General features: G+C 46.5%; 1 protein-coding gene across 3 annotated transcripts in view; it reads left to right on the top strand.

The window, feature by feature from the left end:
- The window catches only part of LOC120951496 (zinc finger protein rotund), a 49590-nt gene that overhangs the window by 18950 nt on the left and 6163 nt on the right, over positions 1 to 24477 (top strand). Inside the window, exons 1-4 of one of the 3 annotated variants that reach the window (XM_040370260.2) lie at positions 4464 to 6614; positions 7013 to 7585; positions 14414 to 14500; positions 14752 to 15078. In XM_040370260.2, coding sequence (XP_040226194.2) covers positions 5997 to 6614; positions 7013 to 7585; positions 14414 to 14500; positions 14752 to 15078 — 1605 coding nt within the window. In that variant the 5' untranslated portion in view covers positions 4464 to 5996. Of the gene's footprint in view, positions 1 to 4463; positions 6615 to 7012; positions 7586 to 14413; positions 14501 to 14751; positions 15079 to 24477 lie in introns of those variants that run through there. The other 2 variants (XM_040370262.2, XM_040370261.2) reach the window with 2 other exon arrangements.

A 24477-nucleotide genomic window follows, 5' to 3' on the forward strand; every position in this document is an offset into this window, starting at 1 on the left:
TGCTTAGGAACTCACTGAGTACTCACTGAGCAGGATTTGTACTAGGAGATGATACTTCTATTTTCAATTAAATGTCTAAATAGTTTATCAATTGTGTGCTAATATGTTTTGCAAGTAAATGAAATCCTTTGAAGAAATTTCTCTGAAGCTAAGGGAGAATGTACATCTCACTCAAATGAAGTTCAACTGATATGCTGCATTTGAATGCATTTTTCTTCTTCGCTTTGCGTTTTTGCATACATCTACTTTATCACCGTTTACCCTAATCCTTTTACATCTGTATTAAACGCATAACGTCTTCCCGTCCGAGCCAACGGACCAAATGGAATGAAATCATTATGTAACCTAGCATGTCTCGCGCATACAACTACGGCTTTTGATTAAAATGTAAATACGATCCGAGCGTGCCGTCTGACGTTCGAAGGGATTGTAGTTGAATGATGGTAAAGAGATTCTAAAGTAGCATCGAGAGGAAGCAGGGAAAAAGAAACAACCAACACACAGCTGAACGCATAAAATAGTTACAAACAGCACCCCCTTTCTGGACGCTCCAAATCGATCGAAGATAAGACGTACCATCAACTAAGAGTGTTTTTTCTCTTGCTCATATTATGTTACGATTGAATTGACGAACACAAAAAAAACACTTACTAACATACACACACATCGAAAGGCACTCGCTCCGTAGGGATGATGGCGCCTACCGACGGCGACACTGGGTTCGCGTCCCAGCAACAGGCACAGGTGAACACAAGTGGCGATCGCGACGTTTTGCACTCTAAATGCACTGCACGCATCGTATCACGCGTGGCAAACGGGGCAACTTTGCTTCGTAACATAAATGCGGAAGCACGGGAGAGCACAACGGCAGGGTGGGCACCCTAAGGAGAGAAAGAGGGATTCGGGACGAAACAGAAGATCGCCAACGCCTGCCTAACGCACCACCGTTCAATTGCATCGTTATTTATGGTGTTGGGTAAGACAGTTATCTTGACTTGTTTTTGTTTTCGTCTTGTCTATTTGGTTTGTTTTCTCTCTAAACGATTGCTGCTGCTATCTTATCTTCGTGGATCGAAAGGAAACTGCTTTATGTTGAGGTGGCGTTTTTCACCCTTGATCGCGTATCGCGCAACAAAAACAACTCCAGCGAATGATTTGAATTTACATCCATATAATGGATGCATTTAAACATTGTAATTAAGGTGTCTTCTATCTGCCTGCAAAGCATGCATGTTTAATGTCAACAAAAAAGTAAAGTAAAGACGCTGATCCATTAAGGAAGTTGTGTCTATTTGTAGCATAGGATAATAGAAAAGGGTGATGTAAGATAATAAAAGGCACAGTAACATTTAAGCAGAAGAGGTAAAAAAAACTCATTTTTCACATCGTGGTGAAACAAATTGGTCCTTGAATTGTTCACTTTCATTTTGAATTGTGCAATACGCAATCGAAGTTGAAAATTAAAGTAAAAGGTTAATATTAAACATACTATTTTGAAAGTTAAATGAAGTACCATCTCATAATGAGTTCCCTCAACGATGACGAGAGCCCCTGCCTGGTAGAAAACATTGTATAGCAAGTTGCATACCATCAGGCGTACGTGGGCTGTTTCATATAAAAATCAATAGATGGCGCTAACATACATTCAATGTTTGGCGCGTTTAACGGCCGTTGAACTTAACGGCAAAAGTTAAATTTTAACATGTATACATACGTTATTTACATGTTTTAAAATTAATTTACATTTTTAGATTAAATTATACCAAATTATTTTGATAAAAGTGTTGCTAATATTAACTCTAGTATGCTAACTCTAGTATGTTTCAACTAACATGTGTACGATTTAGCAAGTAACCAAAAATTTTGTGCATTTTTTTGTTTGATATCTACGCATTAGTAAGACCATATAAAAACAAATAAATGGAATAGATACTTCTCCCCGAATTTGTATTTCAAACTATCCTCCACCTCATCACAATCTTTGTCCTCACCTCACTCAGTTTGGAGCGCAGAATATGTTTCATTTTTACGATTTTTCCCAACAACTCCGAAATGGGATCTTTTTTTCTTTCTGCACACACTACTACCTCACGCCACTACCAAGCCACTTTTTTGTTCACTGCTCTTAAGCTTTCCATTTCACGTTCGTGTTTCTTCGTATGTTTTTATGAGCATCTTAAACCGTCTCACAGGGAAACAGTGGTATGTACCAAGCTGTAGCTAGCTTGCTTCGGTTTCCCGTTGCTTCAGTCCTGCCTGCTGCCGAGCGCTCTGCAATCTATTTTTGGTTCGATAGTGTTCACATCTTCGTATCCTTCTCGGACACATACACACGTGCAGACAGACAGACAAGCAGAAAAACACACTATATCAATGCATTTCTTGATTCTTTTTTTCTTTTTCTTTGGTTCCTTTTTTATTATTTTTTTTTCGCTGGCTAAATGCACATCGGTGACTGCAGCACATAAGGATTTGCCGAACCAATTTTATATTTTATTTTACTTCCTGCTTTTTGAGCTGATTCCTTTTGGTATCAGTACTATTATTATGAGTTGTATCATCGGTCTGAGTTTTCGAACAAAACGCCAGAAGTGTATCAAAATGCAATCAAAATATTATTTGAAGGGCATTTTTTTCAAAACATAAAATAATAATATCAAATTTATACTTTAACCAAAACTAACTTTATGATGAAATTTAAAAAAACGGCAGGCAGGAGACAACTTCAGCGGAAAAAGTAATAGCTGAATACAAATACACACATTGAAACATTTTGTAGTGATACTCTTCAACTCGCTCCACAAGAAGCATGTGTTGGAAGCTCTTAGCAAAACTATACAATAAACATATCCTACAATGTAATAATGAAAAAAAACATAAAACATTCTTCCCACCATCCTTCAGGGGAGGGGGGGGGGGAAGCAGTGCACGATGGGAAAAAGGCGCGCAAATGCAAACGTGCTCTGCATGCAACAAGGACGAGCAGCCCGTGTGGAGGAGAGTAAAAATCATTCAGCAACAAGAATAAAATAACCCTCCCCCATCACCACCAACCCACCCACTCGGACCAAGAAAAGAGCTTTGTAGGAGAAGAAGGAAAAACAAGAAAACACAAGCTCCCTCGCCCTACACACATACAGCCTCGGGACTTGCACACACATACACACAGGGGTTGGTTGGTTCGACGAGTTTTAAATCAACAGCTTCTGGCGGCTGGCAAAGAAGCGTTCGTATCGATGGATAGCTGTGAACCGATGGACCACACGGAAGTATAGCAAAACGAGCGCGCTAAGCGCGCAGAGAGTGTGTGAGAAAATGCGCGCTTTACGGTGCAGCGGGACCAACCAAGCGCAAGGACCTGCCCGGGTGGAAAGGCAAGTCGGCGGACTAAGCAGAGAAAAAAACTCGTAAAGAAAGCAAAAGAACCTGTGACAAGTGAGTGTAGCTTAAGCACACAGACACACACACATAGAGACACACAAGTCAACATGCAAAGAAAAAAAAAAGCGCAAATCGCCGACAACAACAAAAGAAAAGGGAGAAGAAAATGAGAAAGCCCTAGAGAAGAGCGAAAGCAAGAAATGAGGGAAAAACGCGTTCATCCTTTTAGACACATACAACACATACACAGTCGCTGGTGAATGTGGTGTTATGGCTTCTTTTTTTTTCGTGTGTTTTGCTGGAAGTACAGAAAAGATGCCCGGCACACCGTGCACGCGAAGGAACCGCGAAGGGCATCGTGGGTGGCCAAAGCTAACAACACACCCAGTCGAAAGAAAGCAGCCGTAGCAGCAGGGAGTGCAACATACGAAAGAAAAGCGCCACAAGAGCAGTGCCAACAAACAAGGGAAGGAGGGCGGCATAGAAGAAAAAGAAAAAAACACATCATACCCGGGTTAAGGACTTCGCAGCAGATCGGCAAAGGATTGAGGGTGGAGAGGATGAGGGATGGGGACCCCGTGGAACACATATCCTTCCACCTCCGCCTTGCCCCTATTCAGTCAGACGAGCGCGCGCGTAATACGCGGGAGTTAGCTCGTACATGGAGATAGTGAAGCAGCAGTAAGCGAAAAGGAGTCATGGTGTACAGAAAGGAAGAAAAAAAAACACACACACACACATACAAGCTCCGCCAGTGCACAGAATGTAGCGACAACGTGGCCATGGACGAGCGAAAAGAAATGGGTAGTGTGGAAGGAAAGCAACAAGAGGAGCAAATAAAATGAACACAAAAAAATAAAGCACAGCCACACACCGAACGGAGAGAACCGTATATCCTCAAACCCGTGCACCCCCCTCCCCCCCCCCCCCTCCCACACACGCTGCGCGAGAAGGGGGAAGGGAAAACGGGAAGCTCGAGGGAAGCGGCCCCATCCCATCTAGCTCCGGAGGCCAGTCCAATACTGTGCATACGGCGGGTTCCTAGTGAACACAAAACAACGGCACATACACACACACACAAAAGAAAATACACGACCCAAGAGCCAAGGGGAAGACGGCGGTCGTACCACACACAGTCGTCCGCCTTTACTGGGTGGCTGCGAGCAAGAAGAAAATATATGTGTGTATATATAAAACTTATATTTTTCTCGCAGCATTTTTCTCGGTTTTGTTTGAGCAGCGGCGAGCACCTTCTTCTCCCCCCAAATGGCAGGAATAGAAGTAGTGTTATGAGCGTCAAGACGTTTGCTTCGTTCTGGTCGTCGTTGCCGTGGTCGTAGTCGTAGTCGCCGTCGTTGTCGTACTGGTCGTGGCCGATGCTGCTGTTGCTGTTTCTGCCACTATTGCTGCCAGCTTCCGCCGATATGGACAGCATCGCGGTGACGCTGCGCGCTCCGTGGCCGTTTGGCAATTGTGTCAGAGCTCGATGTGCAAGGATGTGTGCGATCGGTCGTACCCGGTGATCGACAAACTACGCGCGCGTGCTCCACCATTTCCACCATCGCCAGTCGGTGCCTTAAGCTGTGGCTGAACGGAGACGCGTAACCTGAACCCGGCAACTTAACGTTCCTACTATACGCTCCCTAAGCGAACCGTGTGATACTGCGAAGGTGAAGTGACTAACCCATGCACACACACACATAAACGCGGCCACTGATCCACAGCAAGCGAAACCAACAGTTCCTAAGTGTTACCCAACAAGCCTTTATAGTTTATCAATCAACGCTACCCGTGCGCTGTTGTGACGGAAATAGTTTAGCACACATCTTCTGTACTGTGCTCAGTTAATGCGGAAGCTAATCTGGGGCAGAAACCTTCATTCAACATGCGGAAATAGAAATTGTGTCATACGCTGTGCCCTCCAGGTCCACTAATACCCGTGCCGCAAATGAAACGCACTGGGATAGCCGAACTGCCGGAAGCCAAACTAACTTCCTGCAGAAGCAGGTCGGTAAAGTTTACCAAAAACTTTCAACGAGGAAAACTTCCTCGTCCATGTGCGAAAACGTGAGAGAACGGAGGGAAGCAACCGAAAGGATTACGCGAGCCCGACATTATTCTAATAGTTTTACTCTTTGCACGAGTAAATCGTAAGAAGTGACCGGAAAAAGCGAAAGTCCTTATCCTCCCCCCCCCATTTCTGTGGTCACTTTGAAGTGTGGTGAATGGTGGTGTGTTTATACAGTGGGGGCAAGGAGAAGCATCTTAAAATGCAAACACAACAATCGTAGGCTGTTTGGTGAGTTAGTTCCTTGGTGAGCCAGTGGTGAGTTGGTGAGTGTGAAAAGTGAGCGAGTGTTATTAAGTATTTTCACCAGGCGTGTGGAATCGTGAGTAAAAGTGAGTTTGAGGGAGAAGAAAAGAAAAGGAGAGAGAGAGAGAGAGAGAGAGAGAGAGAGAGTAAGAAAGAGATAAAGAGAGAGAGTGAGAGAAAGCGTGAGATTGTATTTATAGCTCAGAAATAAAGTGTGTGGGATCGACCCTGTTCGATCTCCAACGTGAATAAATAATAGTTCCTACAAGTGAATCCAAGGCTCGCGCTATATTCTACACCGATGACGTCGTCAAAGCTGCGCATTAAAGACGATCTTTACAATCGCCTATCTCCCGTTCAAACCGATGAGATGCTGTACAAAGAAACCACCAAAACCAGAAGTAGCTATGGCTACGATCATCAAGATTCTTGCGAGCGTCCACTGCGCTACGCAGAAGAGTGTCCCACACAGACCAAATTCAGCACGAAACATTTAACCAACACCTCCTCCCACCTCCATCACGACGCCGACGACGATGATGGTGACGAGGACGACGACACCACGGACACGGAAATGCCACCCAAGTCGGCGTTCATACTGCGGGCCCAATTCTACCAGAACTTGTTTGCCGCCTCGGCCAATCTGCTCAAGAAGCAACGGCCAACCAAGCGGCATCGTGTACCGGCGCCCGCCTCGGACGGTTTTGAAGCCGACGCGTCCGGCGACGACGCCGGAATCGACGAGAAGGCGGAAGATTTGTCCAGTCCACTCGAGACGGCACTTGCCGGTGTGGGCCAGCTTCAGAAGTGTTTGTTCCCAAGCGCGCCCGCTCCGCATGGCCGGCAGGAAAGTAACGGTGGCAACGGGGCCGCTTCGGAAGTGGGGTGTGATGTTGACACGGCCGATGAAATGCTGGAGGTTAGTTTGAGGTTACTGTGGTTTCCGAAGACAATGATGCCAGTCGGCTGTAATTGCTCCACAATTGTTGATTTCCTTTCAATAAATAAATGTTTCGTTTTTGGATCGTTTCTCCGGGTTTTTTTTTTGTTACATTTTATCGATAAGAGCGCGAAAAGCAAATTAAATCTGTCCATTGTGAAATTCATCTTTAATTCGTCATTCTCCCTTTTAAGCTCCATTATTATAATGAGCTTAACAGGCTTAAAACACCCGGTCCACACCGCAGCCCACCTTTTGTGAGCTGCCAGCAGCAGCATGTGTGAATCCCATCATTCGCCAATTGATTCCCAGCATCCAATTAACCGCACACGCACACATTAAACATTGTTTTCATTCTCTTCCCACTCCGTCTTCAGAAACCGTCGAACGCGTTCCCGTGGCTTTCGGAGGCAACGAACAACAACGACTACACGAAGGGCAACAACAACCACCACGGTACGCCGCCCCATCTGCATCATCCGCACCATCCGCACCACCATCATCACCACCATCACCATCCGCACCATTCCCATCATCTGACCCACTCGGCGGCGGCGGCGGCGGCAGCAGCAGCGGCAGCAGCGACATCCTCTGGCACTCAGTCCAGCGTAGGGCCGGCGTCTTCGAGCACCGGCAACTGTCGGCACCCGGAAGACACCAAGTGCCGGGCGCTGAACTGTGGTGGCGGTGGCCCACCGCAGTCACCGTCCGCCGGTTCGAGCCTAGCGGCCAACGAGGGAGCCACTCCCGATTCCAGCAGCACGACGGCGACCGCCACGGCTATCCCGAACTTTAACCAGATGCCCGTGCCGGGAGGGGTGCAGGGCCAGAACCCGACCCAGGGCCTGGTGCACTGGATGAGCGCGGTGATGGCCGAGCACATGACGTCCAACCCGCACCACGATCCGGCCGCCGTCGGCATGCACTACATGTGGAATGGACCGGTGGAGGTGAGTCCCGGCTGTTTGGGCCTTAGTTTTTGTACCATTTCCTTTGCTGTCTACAGGGACAGGCCAGCAGTTTAAAGCAAAGAGCATTGGCGTTTTCAATCAAGAATTCCAATTTCGCGGCTGGTGTTGAACTCCCAGTTTTCCCCGGCTGTTCCGAGAATCAGCCTAATAATGGACCGAGATTGTCTGGCTTTTCCCAGCAATATTGTCTTGTTGTCATCAATTGCTAACATCAGCGCAAGAGAAATATTTCTCGTGAACGCTTTCACCGCTTTTTCATAGGAAACAGACTTCTGCCCTCCTTCTTTGTTTCCCTCCACTTGCCCCGTTTCATCCACAAGCGTTACGATTCCCATATGCGCATGTGTTTGGCTTCGTATGCCATCGTCCGCATCCGTCTCTGGTAGAAGAAAGAATTTCCGAAGGTGCGAGAGAAAGTTACCTCAGCCATCACCCACAACAGGAGCGGAAAATCTGCCCGCAAAAAAAGACGTTTCCCTTAAGAATCTCTCCCCCCGCTGCTGTTGTAGAGCGTACTAGGTGAAAGCATTCCTCATCCCACAAGAAGGCTGGAATGTCCTTGTGATTCTCTTCCCTTTTTTTCGCTTCCAATCTCTATGAGATTCTACGAGACGGTTGATTACGATGGGCGAGAAAGCAGGCTCAGAGGATATGTAAGAAGGTAGCAAAAAGATGAAGCAGGGGCAGGACCAAACCAACCATACACCAGCGTAACAAAGAATGTTTTATGAAGTAGCAGCAGCAGCAGCAGCAACAACAAAATGAAAACAAACACATTCATGCCATCGTCCTCTCGCCTTTCTCCCTCTTTCTCTCTCCGTCCGTCCGCTTCTGCGAGGTTTCCTGGAGGGTGAATGTGATTTCAACTTTTGGAGCCTTTGCCAACCGACGGCTTCTTGGGGATGGTCAGGATTGTTGTGTTTTGCTTCTACATTTTTTGCCCTTTACGTTTGCGGCTGTCGTTCTGGTTTGTAATTTTTCCTGTGTGTGTGGCCAGTTTATGGAATTAAATTTCATTTCAACCATTTCTCGTCGGTTTGTCGTTCGGTTGCAAAATTGACCGTGAAATATTTTTATTTATTTTACATCGTTTGTAGATGATTTTCCTTTCCATGTAGTGCGGCTTTTTCACAGCGAAAATGTGTGCCATCGCTCAATGATAACGAAATTGGTGTGAAATTTACAATTCGTAAACATTGCCCACATTGCCCAGAACGAAACCGAACAAACTACCATGCACCTCCACCACAACCAACGGCTCTCGACGGTACGAGCACTGCTCACGAATTTCTAACCACGTTCACACCAATACAGACGCAGTTTTTATTGCTAGCACACAAACACAAACAACGCTGCAGCATTCAACCAAGTGCGCACGCTAGTAATATGTAGGAGAAAAGCGGGAAACACAACAGGAATTGCATCGGATTTAGTTCAATTGAACATTAGGACATTTTTTCGAGCTCTCTTCCTCTTTCTCTCTTTCTTTCTCTCTCTCTCTCTCTCTCTCTCTCTTATTCCCTCTATCTCCTTCTTTCTCTGGCACTTGCACTCTTTTCGTCCTAATACTTCTATGTGTTTGTATTGATTTCCCCGCTTTTTTTTCATCACCATGGTTGAATTGAAACCGTTCGATTTCGAAAAGAAAGCAGACCAAGGGAACGCGAACGATTCCGTTTCATCTCGCGATCTGTTTCATTTTTCCTCTCGCTCTCGCGCAGAATGAAAAAAAAAGAAATGAAGAAAAAAAGATATTTCAGTGGCGGGGAAAAATCCACCGTTTTCACTGTATCGTTCCTGAGGCATCGATAAAAAGGAAAAACCACGAAACACTTAAAAAGAGAGGAAAAAAAAAAACACGCTCACTTGCACACTGCCCCATACGCGTCACCAACACTAACCTGCCAACAAATGGACAGTTGTATAGGTGGCCTTTCGAGTCTTGCCAGCACGATACTTTTGCGCTTGGATTTACAGACATCCAACACACGCCGACAAGCTGAAGCGTTCGTTCGAGGGTCGGGTTGCACTGTGCAGTGTTTTGTGTTGTTAGGATATGTACAAGCGATTCAAACCATGCCAAGGGAAACATGTGTGAAATGGACACTTTTAAGTTAAGTAATTATAATTTTAAAGAACAGTTATTATTGATGCTTCTTAGCGATTTTTTACGGAGTGTCGAAATTGTCCAATAATAGTCCCTTCGGTCATTGTAATGTAGTTCGATTCCTATCCTTTTCATTTTCTCATAACAAGAACCGTTCCTTTTGCATCCATTTAAATCAGTGGTTTTCAACCTTTTCCTCCAAGTTTTTGAGCGAAAAGAGTGTTATTAATCATGACAAAAGAGTAAATTTTTTAAAAACATTTTTGCCAGTTATCAAACTGCATAAGTTTCAATGTAAAGAAGTTTAAAATTATTATCTGAAAAAAAATGTTGCACTCTTATAAACGCTTGTTTGAATAAACCCTGACAGATGCGTTTAAAAGATACGCAACAAACCACCCATCGCCATCTCATGCGGAAACAGACTCATGAATGATGTTGGCTGTCATCTAGCACCCGACACAGCCAAGCAAACGTGAGACAAAGCCACGTGAGGCTTCGAACCATCGGCAGCCATTGCTAGCATGCATTTTGAAACCCCCTACATGCTTCGGTACGGGCTGCAAACCTCCTGGAGCGACTTCAATTGCGTCTCCAATTACTACTACGACCGTGTAGCGAGCGAGACGTACACCCGGAAGCTCCATACGAAAGATGACGATTTTTCATGCTCTCCACCTTTTGTTCCAACCCGAACATGGCATGTGATTTGGCCACGGTGCCACGAACCAGGTGTATGTATCTGCCGGGTGCGCCGTATCATGCCTTATCCCTTATGCACCGTGAAGCCGGACAGTAGCGAGCCAAAGCGCCACGTTTTCGGAGGCTTTGATTTCAGAAATTTGCTCTCATCCAATGATTTATGGCCTGCTCGAAGCGTCGAGGATTCATTACATTTCACTGGTCTATTTTTCAATTTTTGCTACCATACGTACACCCCTAGCACCCCTGTGTTTGCTTTTTGTTTTGCCTTTTTTCCCCCCTTTCACCACCTCAGTAGGATCTGCGACCATCAATACTTGCTGGCCGCGTTGGATCCGCATCCGTTCGCGGGCGTTCGGGTGGTACCGGTTCGCGGCGTAACAAAGAGAAAGAAAAATAGACTCCCATTTTTCATGATTAAATTCAAATATTTGTAGTTAGCGAAGCGCTGAGACGCTGTTTACTAACCCCTCCTAGCTGGGTGGGATCATTTTCGGCGCGCTGAACGGTCCCGCGCAAATCGCGATTCTTTCCGGGCGGATTAATTTGTAGATGATGGGTTAGGTTGGCAGTCTAAGCTCGTTTTTTTTTGTATAAATTTTTAAGAGATAAAACTATTTTTTTTAGAGATATAAACTATTCAAGAAATAAGAAGGACATTAAATAATTTGATAATTCTGTAATCTAATCGAAACAGTGGACGGTCCTTTGGAACTGTCGTCAACTCGTACGACGATGCCCGTCGTGGATTCAATCCTGGAATGGACCGGACCCAAGGACTAGCAAGGTCTAGCAAGTTGGCTCAACAAACATTGTAGATCAAGGCCTACCTGTACCACTAGTGGGTTTGACTTACAGCAACTTATTTATTACCATAGCAGGATAATCAATCCTAGGTATGGGAGCACAGTCCATTCGGGACTTGAGCCCATGGCCCATGTCCGCATAGGACGTTACGCCAAATAGAAGAAGAATTGAAAGGGTATGTAACTTATACGGAACAATTGGCTTTTACTGTAAGCTCTGATTCGATTCTGATAAGCTAGAAGTCTTTAAGGTCTACTTCAAACAAGCATAAATGTACACTCAAACATATCATAAAGATCTGCAAAGATTAAATCTAACATTAATTTGCTTTTATTCATGTCAATGAACCATGATTAGTGTGTGATAAGTTGTCATTATGCCTTGAAAGAGCCTTTTATGCAATTGTGGTGTGTTAATCATTGTCACTACACTGTCACTGCAACTGCAACTGTGGAATTACATTCCACCTATTCATGTTCCTCGTGCCATACCATGCTTGTTATTATCATCGCCACACAATTTTTATCATTATCCAAAACTTTTAGTCCGAAACTCGCTGACAGGCCGAACTGGCCGGGGCGTGTATGGCGAAATGCAAAAAAAAATCTAATTAAAACTACGAATTTCAAACGAGTCTGGAGCAAATATCGTCCTGGACACGCGCTCTCTCGCTCTCTCTCTCTCTCTCTCTCTACCTTTCTTTTCGCGTTAATTCCTCCTCAAAACACACGCTGATTGCGTTTCCCACCGGGAGTTTCCGCCCGCCGTTCGCAAAAATGACGGCCGCGGTCGTTCCGGTTACCATCGCCATCCTAAACCCCAGTCACGGTTTTGTGTGGTTGTACGTGTACGCATCGCCATCGTTCGGTTCCGGCCGGAAAAGCGTAGCTGCGAAGTAAATCATTTAATGTACAGCGTACATCGGGTCCAATGCTATTGCCCGGTACGCCTGCAAATGGGTTCCGTGACTACTGTCCAACGTTCCCTGTTGCTCCCATTACTTTCAGGGACAACCTTCAACGGCAAACATACAACACACACCCACACACATAGGCGTGTGTGTTACCCGCCGTCCAGGTCTCAATCCCACGATGATGACGATGATGATCGTTGCCTTTCTCACACAAACGCACACACACATAACGCCAAATTCGAACTACAGACACTGGCGTTTCGCTTCCATTTTCCAATTTTGCTTCGCTAGTACGGCCCACCGAACCAACAGCGTCCACCCTTTTTTGCCCACTGCCCCGTCACCCATCGGTGTGATCGTGCCTTGGTTTAGGTGAAAAATTGTGTCCGATGTATCGTATCCTGTCCGACGCACTTTCCGTGTCTGCCCGGGAGAAAGGTTTCAAAAACTAGAGAATGCTCGGAAAAATGGCGAGAAAGGATCGAAAAAAAATGCTTCCACCATACCGAACCGAAACGGACAAACGCGCTCAGCAGCAGCAGCAGCAGCAGATCCTTTCTATCGTTACCATAGATTCATCAACACGTTTCAAACTTTCCCAGCTCCGCTTTGCCCCACTAAACCCCGTAGCCACCGAAATCCTGGTACGGGGAAGCTCTCCTTCTCTCGTTGCATCCTTGCTATCCTCACCCTTCCATACGGCCAACGCGTCGAACCCTCCGTCAAAGTGAAGCAATCAAAGCGGTGGCGAGAAAACGAGGAGACGAGAACACTGTTCGCCCTTCTGCCCTCGAGCCTTACTGGGCCGGAACACACTAGAAACCCTGAACGCCCCCCCCCCAACCCCCCCACCCTCCTCTCACTACACGGGAGGCAGCATCGAGGTATGGGGAAATGTCGGGGAAGATCCTTTTGGCCACCTTCCAGTTCCGGGCCTGCTTTAGCCGGTTTAATTTTCACCCGCACAACACGGCTACCAAACGGGTGAGTGCGGCCCCCCATGGCAGCACCCCGCAAGCACAGAGAGCGCATAAAAAAGCAGCACACACACACGCGCGCGCACGCCGGCACCGAGGCCGTCAGAGAAAACTGTGCGAAAACGGCCCGCGTTCGTTTCCGAACGCGCACCACGAAAGGGAGGAAAAAAATTCAATTAAAAAATAACTTTGATATAAAAATTTTCCACCCTTGAGCTAATTTTTTCCAGTATTTTAAATAATTTTTCCACCCTCTTATGCTCGCCACGGTCCACCTTTTTGTCCTTGCCCCCCGCTTCCCTCCGCTTTTCGTCAACGCGTGGTAAAAATGCACGGGGTTTTTTTCGCTATTTAAAGAGAAGGGGCGTGTCGGTCCTTTGCCTTCATTTGCAAGGATTCTGTCCCCCGTTTCCGCAACCAAACCCCCGTTCCCCTACTTGACGTGGGGGGGGGGGATCGCGGCAGGAACTTATCTTGGCCGCGCTTGGAAGGCTTTCTTCCGGTTTGTTTTCATTTTTTCTTTTCTTCTTTTTTCGCTCGATCTTTCGCATGGGAAAATTATTCCGCACTCCGTCATCCGCCCATCCGCTTGCAAGTGGACATCATTTTACACAGCGCACCAAAACCCGCGGTTCAGTTTCACTCGTTCGGTGTTTGAGCTCTCTCGACACGCTTTTCTGCGAAGTGCCAGCCCAGTCCTGGCGTCCGTGAAGGGGTTTGGCGGGTGGGAATAATTTTAAACACGAGCACTTATTTAGCGTGTGCAAATGTATGGAACCAAGTGTTAGCTGGAAACGGTCATCTTGATTGAATAATTGTGAGGCGGCCTGTGAAGCTCTACTTACGTTGGCCAATTTTCTATGTTGGGAAGGGTTTTTGGAAACGATTGGATCTTATTATATGTTTTTAGGATTTAATAGCAATGCTTATCATCATTGTTTAAATAAAATATATCAATTTCAATAATTAAAGGTCTTGTTTTGCACATTAGAACCGGAAAGATAACCACTTGATAACATCATTCAAACATCACGCAAAAGATCAGATCAAAGATCATAGTATGAACAATCTTTCACATAACACCATTCCTTTTCTAGCATTTTTACCGTAAGCTGACTAACAAAACCTTTGAATTTTCTTGTCTCTTTTCCTTTTGCTAACGCTTTCGGATTATCAACCGTGGCATACAAATCGGATCTACCAATCTCTATATTCAAATCATATCTGTGCAATGCTTACAACGCACGCCTGCCTCCGCAATTTCCGCACGGTTGTTAATGTGCTGCGATACCGGACGCTAGCAATGTGGTCAGCACACGAAGGACATGGACACGTACGGTGGTTGGCCGGCACCGCGAAACCCAATGTCCATGAAGCAAGGATACGAGGTAGTGTGTGTGTGTGTGATGATGCATCGCATTTCTAGCTCAGACGACTGAGCCATACTTTTGTCGTTCTGTTTGATTGATTCAGTTTTATTATTTATTATATTTATTATTCATTATTATTTAAAGAGCATGTTGCGAAGATGAGTTTAATTTCCCTTAATTTAAATATAATTTATTTTTTTGGTTTTATTGTACATTTCTTCTATATTCATTAAACCATTTTTATTTGCTTCCCCTTTTGTTTTTGATAGGCGAAAATGAATCCGGTCGATCATCACCACCATCACCACCATCACCATCACAACAACCTGCAGAAGGGTCACATGATCGACGATGGCCGGCTGCTGGACCACCACACGATGCAAACGGGCGCGGCCCAGATGAGCCAGCTGTACGGGGCTCGCGGTTCCTCCAGCAGCAGCTCGCCGGGCGGAGGCCTCGGCCATGCCGGTGGCGGACCGACCAATCCTGCCGCCGCACTGCTCGTCGTCCCGCAGCCCATCAACGCTACCAAGATCGGTGCAACCGGGCTGCCGAACGGAACGGGCCGAAAGTATCAGTGCAAAATGTGTCCGCAGGTAGGTAGCATTCCACATTCCTTTCAGCCATCTCTTGCATAATGAGCTACTCTCGACAGGAGTACGGTTTGATCCGCATTTGGGTGAGCGTCAGTGCGTTCACAGGCGCGTCCATACTTAAGCTTCGAACAGACGTCGTTGGTGCCTACGCCAGGCTGTTCGGGCTGGGCTGTAAATAATTAACACGCTTTCTACCGTCGGCTTGAACACAGGCTTGTAGAACGGCTAATTAAAAGCGACCCGGTTAGTGTTAGGTCTGAGGCAAACATACATACGTCTCTTCCGGTGTACGGAAGCGTCCGACGGGTCCGGCGACGCTGTCGACGTGCACCGAAGAGCATGTACTTTAGATGTGTTTAAATAATTATGACGCTCTTAGCGAAGAGATTTGCCGGACAGCCGCTGATGTAATCTTATAATCTACTTCTGTTTCGTGGCGTTACATTAGCTGGCTTTCTCTTATTGAGCGTTCTGATATTAAAAAGAATTTTCAATTATTCAATCGGGTGTATTGGTAATGAAATGGAGCAACATACGTTCGACTAGCCTCACAATATTCAAAGCTTTACCCGCGATACCAGTACAAACCCGCTGTTTAGCTTCGGAAAAGCCTTCATCACACCGTTTTGGGTGTATTTTTAGACTTGCCAGGGAATATTGTCTCTTCCCCTTTTTTTCGGTCTATCCTCTTTCTTTGCCTATAAAATGAAACGGTCCTTCAATTTCTGCACTCGACGCCCGCCAACAGCCCCAGCCGAGCAGCCGAGACAAGCAGAAGCAGGAAAAAAATGAGAAGAAACTCATTATCAACTAATTACAAACACTCAATCAAGCTAATGAAAGGAAACGAAATATGGAGTCCACTTGGCAACATCTTACTTACACTCCTTAAACCCTGGACCGTTTAGCGCAGGCTTCCCCAAGCCAGCGTTGACCGAAGGTCGATTCAAAGCCCATCCCGCTTCCCGTTTTGCTTCCCCCTCCCCGTACTACCCTCGTCCGATCGGTCGTCCGGCCAGTTCGCTTTCAATTTCACCACTTTTTCACGGGGGTTTGTGTGTGTGTGTTTTTTCTTTTCTTTGTTGTCCTTTCTTGGGTTGATTTTCGGTGCCTTCGTACTGCTGGTACCACCCACCCACGTGGAATTGTTTTCAAGATTTTTTGCCCGTGGAGTTGCTTACATTCTTTGTTCGTCGGGATAGGTTTGGGGTGGTCATTTTTTTTGTTGTTGTTTTACTCGAACAAAAAGGAACCCTTCTCCGTTCGATGCAGCCAAGGTGATGGAATACTTTTCTGCAAGAACAAAGAGTGTACTATTACAACGCGCTTTCGAGCGGCAGCGGGGAGCCGGCGTTTCATTGAAAAATGAAGCGAAAGCGGTCTTTGTCGGAGCAAAACCCCAGATTGGGAGGGGGGGGGGGGGGAGAGCCTTTTTAACTTCTTGCTGTCCGTTGCGTTAGAAAAATCAACTTTTCCCAAACGCTTCAAACGAACAAAACCGAACAATTTTGTGCATGTTCGTGTTGTTCGTCCTTCGTTTTCTTTTGTGTTTGTTTGACAGAAGAGTGTTGAAAAATTACTTGCCTGAAATTGAATCAGGTTTTTTGCTTTCTCTTCAAAACGATTTCTTTTGCAATTTTTATTCCGTTGCCAGCAATCGTTAATTGTTGTACTAAAATTGAATAGTTTTGTGCGTAAAATTGCACTACAAATACATGCTCAATTAACAAATAAATGAAGCTTTGAGCCCCTTGAGATAGCACGGCAAAGGTTCCAATACCTGCCGCTTGTTCTCTGGAGTAAAAATCATTTCTAGCACACTTTCCCACGATCCATTCCGTTTCGACACGTTCGTGCGTCACTTGCGCGCCATTTTTTTGAAGGAAAAGTTTCCAATCCACCACACTCAGCATCCACACCCTTGAGATGGGGGGACACAATATTGAAATCGGTAGCAAAGTGTCCAGCAGCAAAGGCGGTGAGTGGCGACAACAACTTCCCTAACGACAGCCGGAAGTTGGTGTCCGGTTGAAAGTGATGTTTCAGCACAAAGCGCAAAGCGGGAAAGGTGGTAGTGTGACAAAACAAAAAGCAGAAAAAAAGATTTCTAGAACCGAATCAATTGTTTTGTGCCCGGGAAAAGGCTACGATTCGGGGCAGCAGTGCACACATAGGAGAAAAAAAACCCTTAGAGCGAAAACTTTCCCCTTTTCATTAGGTGACGGGACCCTTTCGCCCTTAATGTGTGTATGTGTGTAAGTTCATCCACAGTTTTGTTTCAAAATGCAAGGACAGAGCAAGGTTTTTTGTCCCCTTTAATTGGACAAGTCAGCACGTGTGAAGCGTTTCACGAAGACTTTAAATAAACAGAGAGCAAGAAGAAGAAAAAAACAGCACGTTAAACCAAAACCTGATCGACTAACAACCTGCTAAACAAGCTAACTCCGCCACCTAACCCTGCCAAAAGCGGGCAGCGAAATTTATAATTCATTCAATTCATTTTGCCCCGGCTGCATTCGCGCGATTCGTTGCCGGAGGTTTACTACTTTTTCGCGGCACACGAGAGCGGGAGCAAGAGAGAAAAGAGTGTTATGTAAAAATCGTTCTACTGATGCATGTACGTGTAAGGACGGTAAGTCGATGCAGCCAAAACAATTGTCAAAAATTCATTTCATCAGCTGGAGAAAACGGGTGGAGAAAACGGAGCGGGAGAAAAGCGCTAAATTGAGACGGGACAAAACCGCAAATGCCCGGGATGGAAACAGCGCTGGGATACATTTTTCCACAGCGTTTTCCATCGTCACTTTATGTGGTGGAAATGCCCTTGCCAACCAACCACCCTTTCGGTAAGCGCAACGGAATCTGCCGCTGGCTGATGAGGTCCTGTCGCTTTCCTTCTACCCCTTGCTTTCGAAACTCATCGCTTAGACAGGGGCAAATGGAGAAAAAAAGCTAGCAAAAAAACAGAAAAAACGCTGCTCTGTATCGAACTCTTTTCCGTCTGCTTTCTTCGGGGGGCCGTTGATGTTGCCGTTGCGCGGGAACACTTTCCACGAGCTAGAAAGAGCTAAAATTTCCACATCGAAACGTCCCGTGCACGATGTCCGCGGTCCTGCTGGCGTGGAATGGGAAGAAACGTTGGCAGAGGAGGTGATGCACAAATTTGGGAAACTTCTACCAATTTTTCTGCTTCGTGTTGTGCGTGTGTGTGTGTGTGTGTGAGCGCTCCCTTTTCCCTGCTTTCCCATCGTTCAGCTTCCCGAACGGTTTCGGTACCGCGTACGCCGATGGCTGTATCATTTAATCAACTGCCCCGTCCTGTACCATCCCTCTGCCCAAACTTTCCATACGCACGTACATGCACGTATGGAAATTCGTCTCCGGCGTCCAGCTCCACCAGAATGGGTATGCGATGATGAGACGATACGCTCGTTTGACGCACTGGAGCGAACGCACATAGACGCAGGCGAGACGGTGCGTATGGTCCGGTCTCCAACAGCCCCAAAACGGCGAGTGCGTTGGGTACAAATTTGAAATTGCATTTTTTTTCTCCCCCAGCATGCTATTGCACACATTTTCCGCACGCCTTTCTCCTTGTGCATTTGCTGTTTGTGTGCCCAGGGAATGTGGCCGTTTTTGCGTTGCTTTGTTTGACGAACTGGGTTTCGATTGGAACTGCTTCGGGGCAGAATTTCTAGAAAACGGAGAAATATCGGCAGCTTGTCTTTTGTGCTGGAACGCATGATTGCACCGCCGTGTGTGTGTGTGTGTGTTTATGCTGCTGCTGCTGCTGCGCTTCAGATTCGGATTTAGCTTGCATCTAATTTTTACCGGGATTTGGGTTTCTTTTTGGCTTTTTTTTACAGTATTCTAGAAAGATCAAGCCGACTAAGGGCCTCCAGCTAAGGGGCCTAATTTTGGAACACGATCGATTGAAGAAATAGATTGCACCTCGGCTTTTTCGAAGGATTTGGTTGTTTTTTTCTGCTATGAAACTATTTCAACACTTTTAAAAACTGTTTGGTATCCCTTTTAAAAGAAAACAAGAGAGTATTTTTTTTAAGATAGTTGAAAAAAGTGCTTATTACATTATGTGTAATGACATTATTGTCATCCATTTTGAAGGTAAATAACAAAAAACACTTTCATGTTAGATTCGATTCCGTGCTGGATATTATTTCCCATCTCAGGAACTATCTCGACAGTAGGACAAAATCTGCGATTGCTTTATGAGGTTAAATTAGTTAAGTGAAGTTTGTACTCCACACTGTTTCCACAGCATAACAGACAAGTATGCTTAACGTGTACATAAAGATAGTTTAGTTAAATTAACTTTTATGTTTATTTTTGTATATTTTATCACATTTTGGTTAACCTAGGGATATTATGTTGTTCTTATGAACTGTTAAACAGCTAAAAATTTATAGAATAGTTTCCAAATTATTGCACTCACTTCAAACCCCGATTCAATTGCTTAACAACACATACACCCCACCGAATGTGTGCAAGAGAAACACGATGTTTCCCCGTCCCAAATCGTGCTAGTGTGCTGTTTTGTCTAGGCAGCGAGCTAGTGTAGTAAATGGCCAAATAACTACCCCCTCCTAGACCCCCCCCCCCCCCCCCCCCAATTAAAATCCCCACGGAGCAAAACACACATATGCAGCCGGCAATCAATAAGCGCAACATGCACGCGGCAAACGCATCCATCGGCACGCACCGCCATGCGTCGTTTTCGTGCGTCAAACCGAAGCCACATAGAAGCGGACCCGTTTCCCGCAACCCATTTCCCTTCCCATGGCGGACCAGGCCATGGCACCCACGGAAGGGACGCCTGTGTAGAGTCGTGGAAAAAAAGAAACCCAACCGAAAGGCGAACCACGCCAGAATTATCTGTGTTGGTGCAGGTTCGGAGGTGCTGGTACAACCGAGTGCCGCTTTCTTTTGCTCGCTTTGCCTTATCCTTTTGGAGCGAAAATAAAAATTCGTTTTCCCTCCCTGCCGCGCGTGTGTGTGTGTGTGTATGTGAGTTACGGATTGTGTACGAGTGTGTGTGTGTGTGTGTGTGTGTGTGTGTGTGCATGTATTTTTATTTTCTTCCCGCCCGGCACAGAGCGAGGCAGGTTTAGAGCGTCAGCTTTGGAGATCCTTTTCTCGCCCCCAAAACAACAATGCCTCCCTGTGTCGGGCGAGAAAAGAGGAGCAAAATAACCCCTTTTAAAAAAAAGATTTGGAAAAAAGTAGCACCACACTCAACACACACACAGACACAGTTAGAGCACGTATCCCGCTATTCGCTCCATTCGGAAAAAGAAACATCCCCGAATGCTCCATGGTGCGCGCGCGAAACAAGGTGCTGCTGACCAGCATCGCTAGCCTATGTATACGCTAATGTTCTTTTTATTCCATTGTGGCGCAATCGGGCACACGGCACACACCGGGCTGAAACGCATCCTCTCTCGCGGTAGCAGCAGCCAGCCCCGCCACCCAGCGGGAAGCTGGTATCATCTTGTTCGTGCCGTTCGTTTGCGGAAAAGCGGACAGCGTTCGGGGCCGGTCGCGATGCCGAAGCGGCAAGGAAAAGCGAAAAAAGAAACCACGTTACCACGGGGCCGGTGCGTTGCGAGGGTCGCCGAGGGGAGGGGATAATTCAAATTTGACTGCGTAACTCACCCTCCTTCACACACACACACTCGCGCGCACGGTCAGCGAGAAAAAATCCACGCAAAAGTTGGGGAAAAAATGCGCCTCCATCACGCTTACTCGTACGGCCTCGTGCTAGCCTGCACCTGAGAGCAACAAAGAGAGAGACAGAGGCGAAACCGAACCGAAGAAGGATCTATTTTTTCCTCCGCTTGGTTGGCGCGCGTGTTGGGTGGCCGTAGGTAGTATTTTTTTTATTTCTTCCGCGTGTCCTTTTGGTCGTTTCTTGCCAGACACAAACACACACACAGGCAAATACGTACAGGCTCTGGTATTGGTGGACCGTCGTTGGTCCGCCGTTCGGGTGGCCTTGTGCGATAGGGCACCCACAAACATTGCACGTCTGTTCCAGCCTCACTGCACCAACCCCCCCCCTCCCCCCCAGTTTCTGCGCTGAGTGCTGGACAAGCACGACGAGTCGCGTTGGACGTGTTGGTTGCCCCTTTCGTACCACAGACAGACGACGCAACCCGACCCGGACACCGGATGCAACAACACATGCAAAAATCTCGGATTTTTTCTCCGTGCTCTTGCGCGCGGCACATCCTCGCTGTACAGGATTTTTATTTTCTGCCGAATGCCCTGTGTGCGAAAAACCCACCCAGCCACCCACCTGCCGGGAGATGGAGCTGCCCGCTCGCCGTTGGCCTGTTCTTCTGTACCTTTCTGGCTACTCTAGGTCGTTTAGTTCCTTTTTTAATTCTCTCCACTCTACTCATTTCGTGTGCTTCGTCTTCTGGCTATTTCTTTTTTTAATTTGCACTCATTTACGGTTTGGTGAAAAATCGGACACCCCGTACTGCCGGAGAAACGGTATTGCAATCGAGTTTTCTTGTTTAATAATAAACTCTGATGTTTTGTGTTTAATTTTTGCTGCTGTTGAAATATTTTCTTTCGTTTTATTTAATGTCCCATTTATGTTCTATAACTCCAGTAGATTCAAACATACTTTTCTGACAGTTTTTTGATGTTTTACTCTTTGTGTTTTTTTGTGTTTGCTGTTATCTAAATAAATTGCTATAATTAACATCAAGCTTTGAGTTCTTTATGTTTATGTTTTATACTCTTTTCTTTTATTTGTACTTTGTTTTTTTTTTTTTTATTTAGCCATATTTCTGTCATTTATCGACTTTTGTTCTGTTTTATCTACTTTTTTTTATTCAACCACCGTTGTTTAAGTTTATATACTTTCTTATTTCTGTTTGTGTTGATACATTTGGTCATTTTCTTTTGCGATTTATGTATTTATATGTTTTTTGTGTATTTTTTTAGTTTATTTTTCTAAAATTCTATTCATTTTTTATCTGAATTGGATTGGTTTGTACAATCAAAAGTACTTTTATTTCATTTTTCTCTCTTATTACATTTTTTTTTGCTTTGGAAAAGGATTGTGTAGGGTGTAAACTTAAAACTGCAAAAATTGATCACATGTTAATTGATCACAATAATTCCTTTAGTACAATATTAAAACCCCCTTTGCTGCAACATATCGCGTTTGTCAGGTAATGCTCACACCGCTAGGGGCTTTTGACCGTTGCTGCCCAGCTTCGAGTGCCATTTTCTTCGGTCGTTTTACCCCCCCTGCCATCCTCCACGATCCCTTTACAAAACAACCGTTTGCCAGACCAACCCTTCGCGCCGCACTCGACGTAAATGCGTTCGCTGCCATCGAGCGCACGATCGTCGTGTCATCGTCTCGTCGGGTGGGTCTGGTCAGCGCAAGGGTTTCCCGTCGGAGGGTTGAAAAATTTGCACACGATTTCCCCCCCCCCCCCCCATCACTGCCATTCCTACCCCCATCCTAGAGTGACACACACGCACAACTCACCGTTCCGCTCTCGCTCAGTTTCTTTCACGCTCGGTCTCTCCTTCGCTCTCTGTCTCACACTGGCACACGCACACACACACACAGACACTTCCCAGCTGCCTGCACTTTGGGTTCGCCGTAAGCCACCCAATCGTATCTTCATCAGGTCTACCTTTCGTTACCACCGCTCCTCGAGGCCCCAACTCGGGACCGGGGAGCAACATCCTTTCCTTCTTCCCTGTTTTCCCATGCAAATGATACACTCCCAAACCTCCCCTCCTTCCCTCCCTTCTTCAAATCGGTGGAAAACCACGGCAGCATCACAACCCGACGGTTCGGCCAGTTTCGGCCTCGGCTGCTCCTCGGGCAGGCCTGCAAAAGCGGCGTCCGGCCAGCCAGCGCCACCGCCGCCGCCGTCGCAAGGGGTGTGGGGAACGCGCGTACCGAACCGCGCGCGCGTTCAAATGAGACGAAAACGAAGACGATCCCCTGTGCCGTTGCACACGGAAACAAGGCGGCGAGGGCGGCGCGAGGGCGCAGCCATGGAATCCTGGGCCACGCTCAGCCGCTCAACGCTCACGGCAGACGCCACAGCCGCCACACGGCAGCAGGGAGCAGCATTTTTTCGGTGGAGCAAAAAAATCAGTCGAGTTTTTACATTCTAATGAGTAACAGCACATAAAAATTGCGCTCTGCCCGCACGGACGACTGTCGCACGCGGACCGACCGACGGTTCGCGTACCATCGCAGGGAAATCTTTCAAAAAAGCGGAAACAAAGCGACTCGGAAACCGGAACGCGAGCGTTTAGTGAAGGCGCGTGTTGTGTTGTGTGCGTGTGTTTTTCTCGCGACACCGAGTTGTTTTGTGGGAACAGTGGGAACTGCAATTGTCCGGCCGCTTATCTTGAAGGTGAACCATAAGTAAGCAAAAATAGCCGACTGGAAAGAGGCATTTATAAGCCAAAAATAGCCCAAACGCACACCGCGGTTCATGGTGTCATCACACACTCGAGCACAAGGACTGTTTTTCACGACACCTTCACAGGATAAATGATCGCGTTGAGCTACGCGCGGCCACGGTTTGACGGCGAGTGCTGCCACCATGCAGCCAAGCTGCCGATCGTGAATCGAATGCCGATTGCGCGCCTTTCCGCGCGTGTAATTGTGACAACAAGAGGCAGCAGCAGCAGCAGCAAAAAAGCAAACAGACCACTCGCCTGCCTCCACCTGCCCACGAGAGTGATTTTGTTATCGAAAGAAAAAGTGGAAATGCAATGTAGATATAAAAAAACGCAGCAGCAAATCGTGAACAAGAAATGGACCTGCTCTGCCGCCTCCAGTCCACGACCTTGCGAAGAGTCGCGCGGGGCAAAAAGAGTCGCGTCTCGGGGCCTGGTGACGACAAAAAAACACATCCGCAAAAACATACGGCCGGATCGGTATAGCTCGCACCGGTGGTCGGTGGTGGAAGCAAAAGCGGCGCTGTTGGTAAATGGGCAAAAACGTTTAAAGCGCGAGAGAATAGCAATCGCAGTCGTCCTGTGAATGGCACCAAGAAAAACGTCATCGCGCGGGTGGAAATTGCTGTGCTGTGTGAGGGGAGGATGCACAAAAAAAAAGAAAATATGTATATAGAAAAAAAAGTCCACTGAAAATCCAAACAAACATTGAACACACACACACAGACAAAACACACCGGGGCAAAAAGTGAAATGTCATGGCTGGAAAAAAAGCGACAAACAAACGAACGAACGAACAACAACAACCACAAAAAAGGCAGCACGCGAATGCAAACGGAATAGAATAGCATGATAGAAAAGTGGATTTTCCGCCGAACTAATGGTTGGGGTCGCGACCGAAGACAGCAGATCTGGTCGCGATCGCGACTC

Source organism: Anopheles coluzzii, chromosome 2 (assembly GCF_943734685.1).
Source record: "Anopheles coluzzii chromosome 2, AcolN3, whole genome shotgun sequence".
In the NCBI taxonomy this organism is placed as follows: Eukaryota; Metazoa; Arthropoda; class Insecta; order Diptera; family Culicidae; genus Anopheles; species Anopheles coluzzii.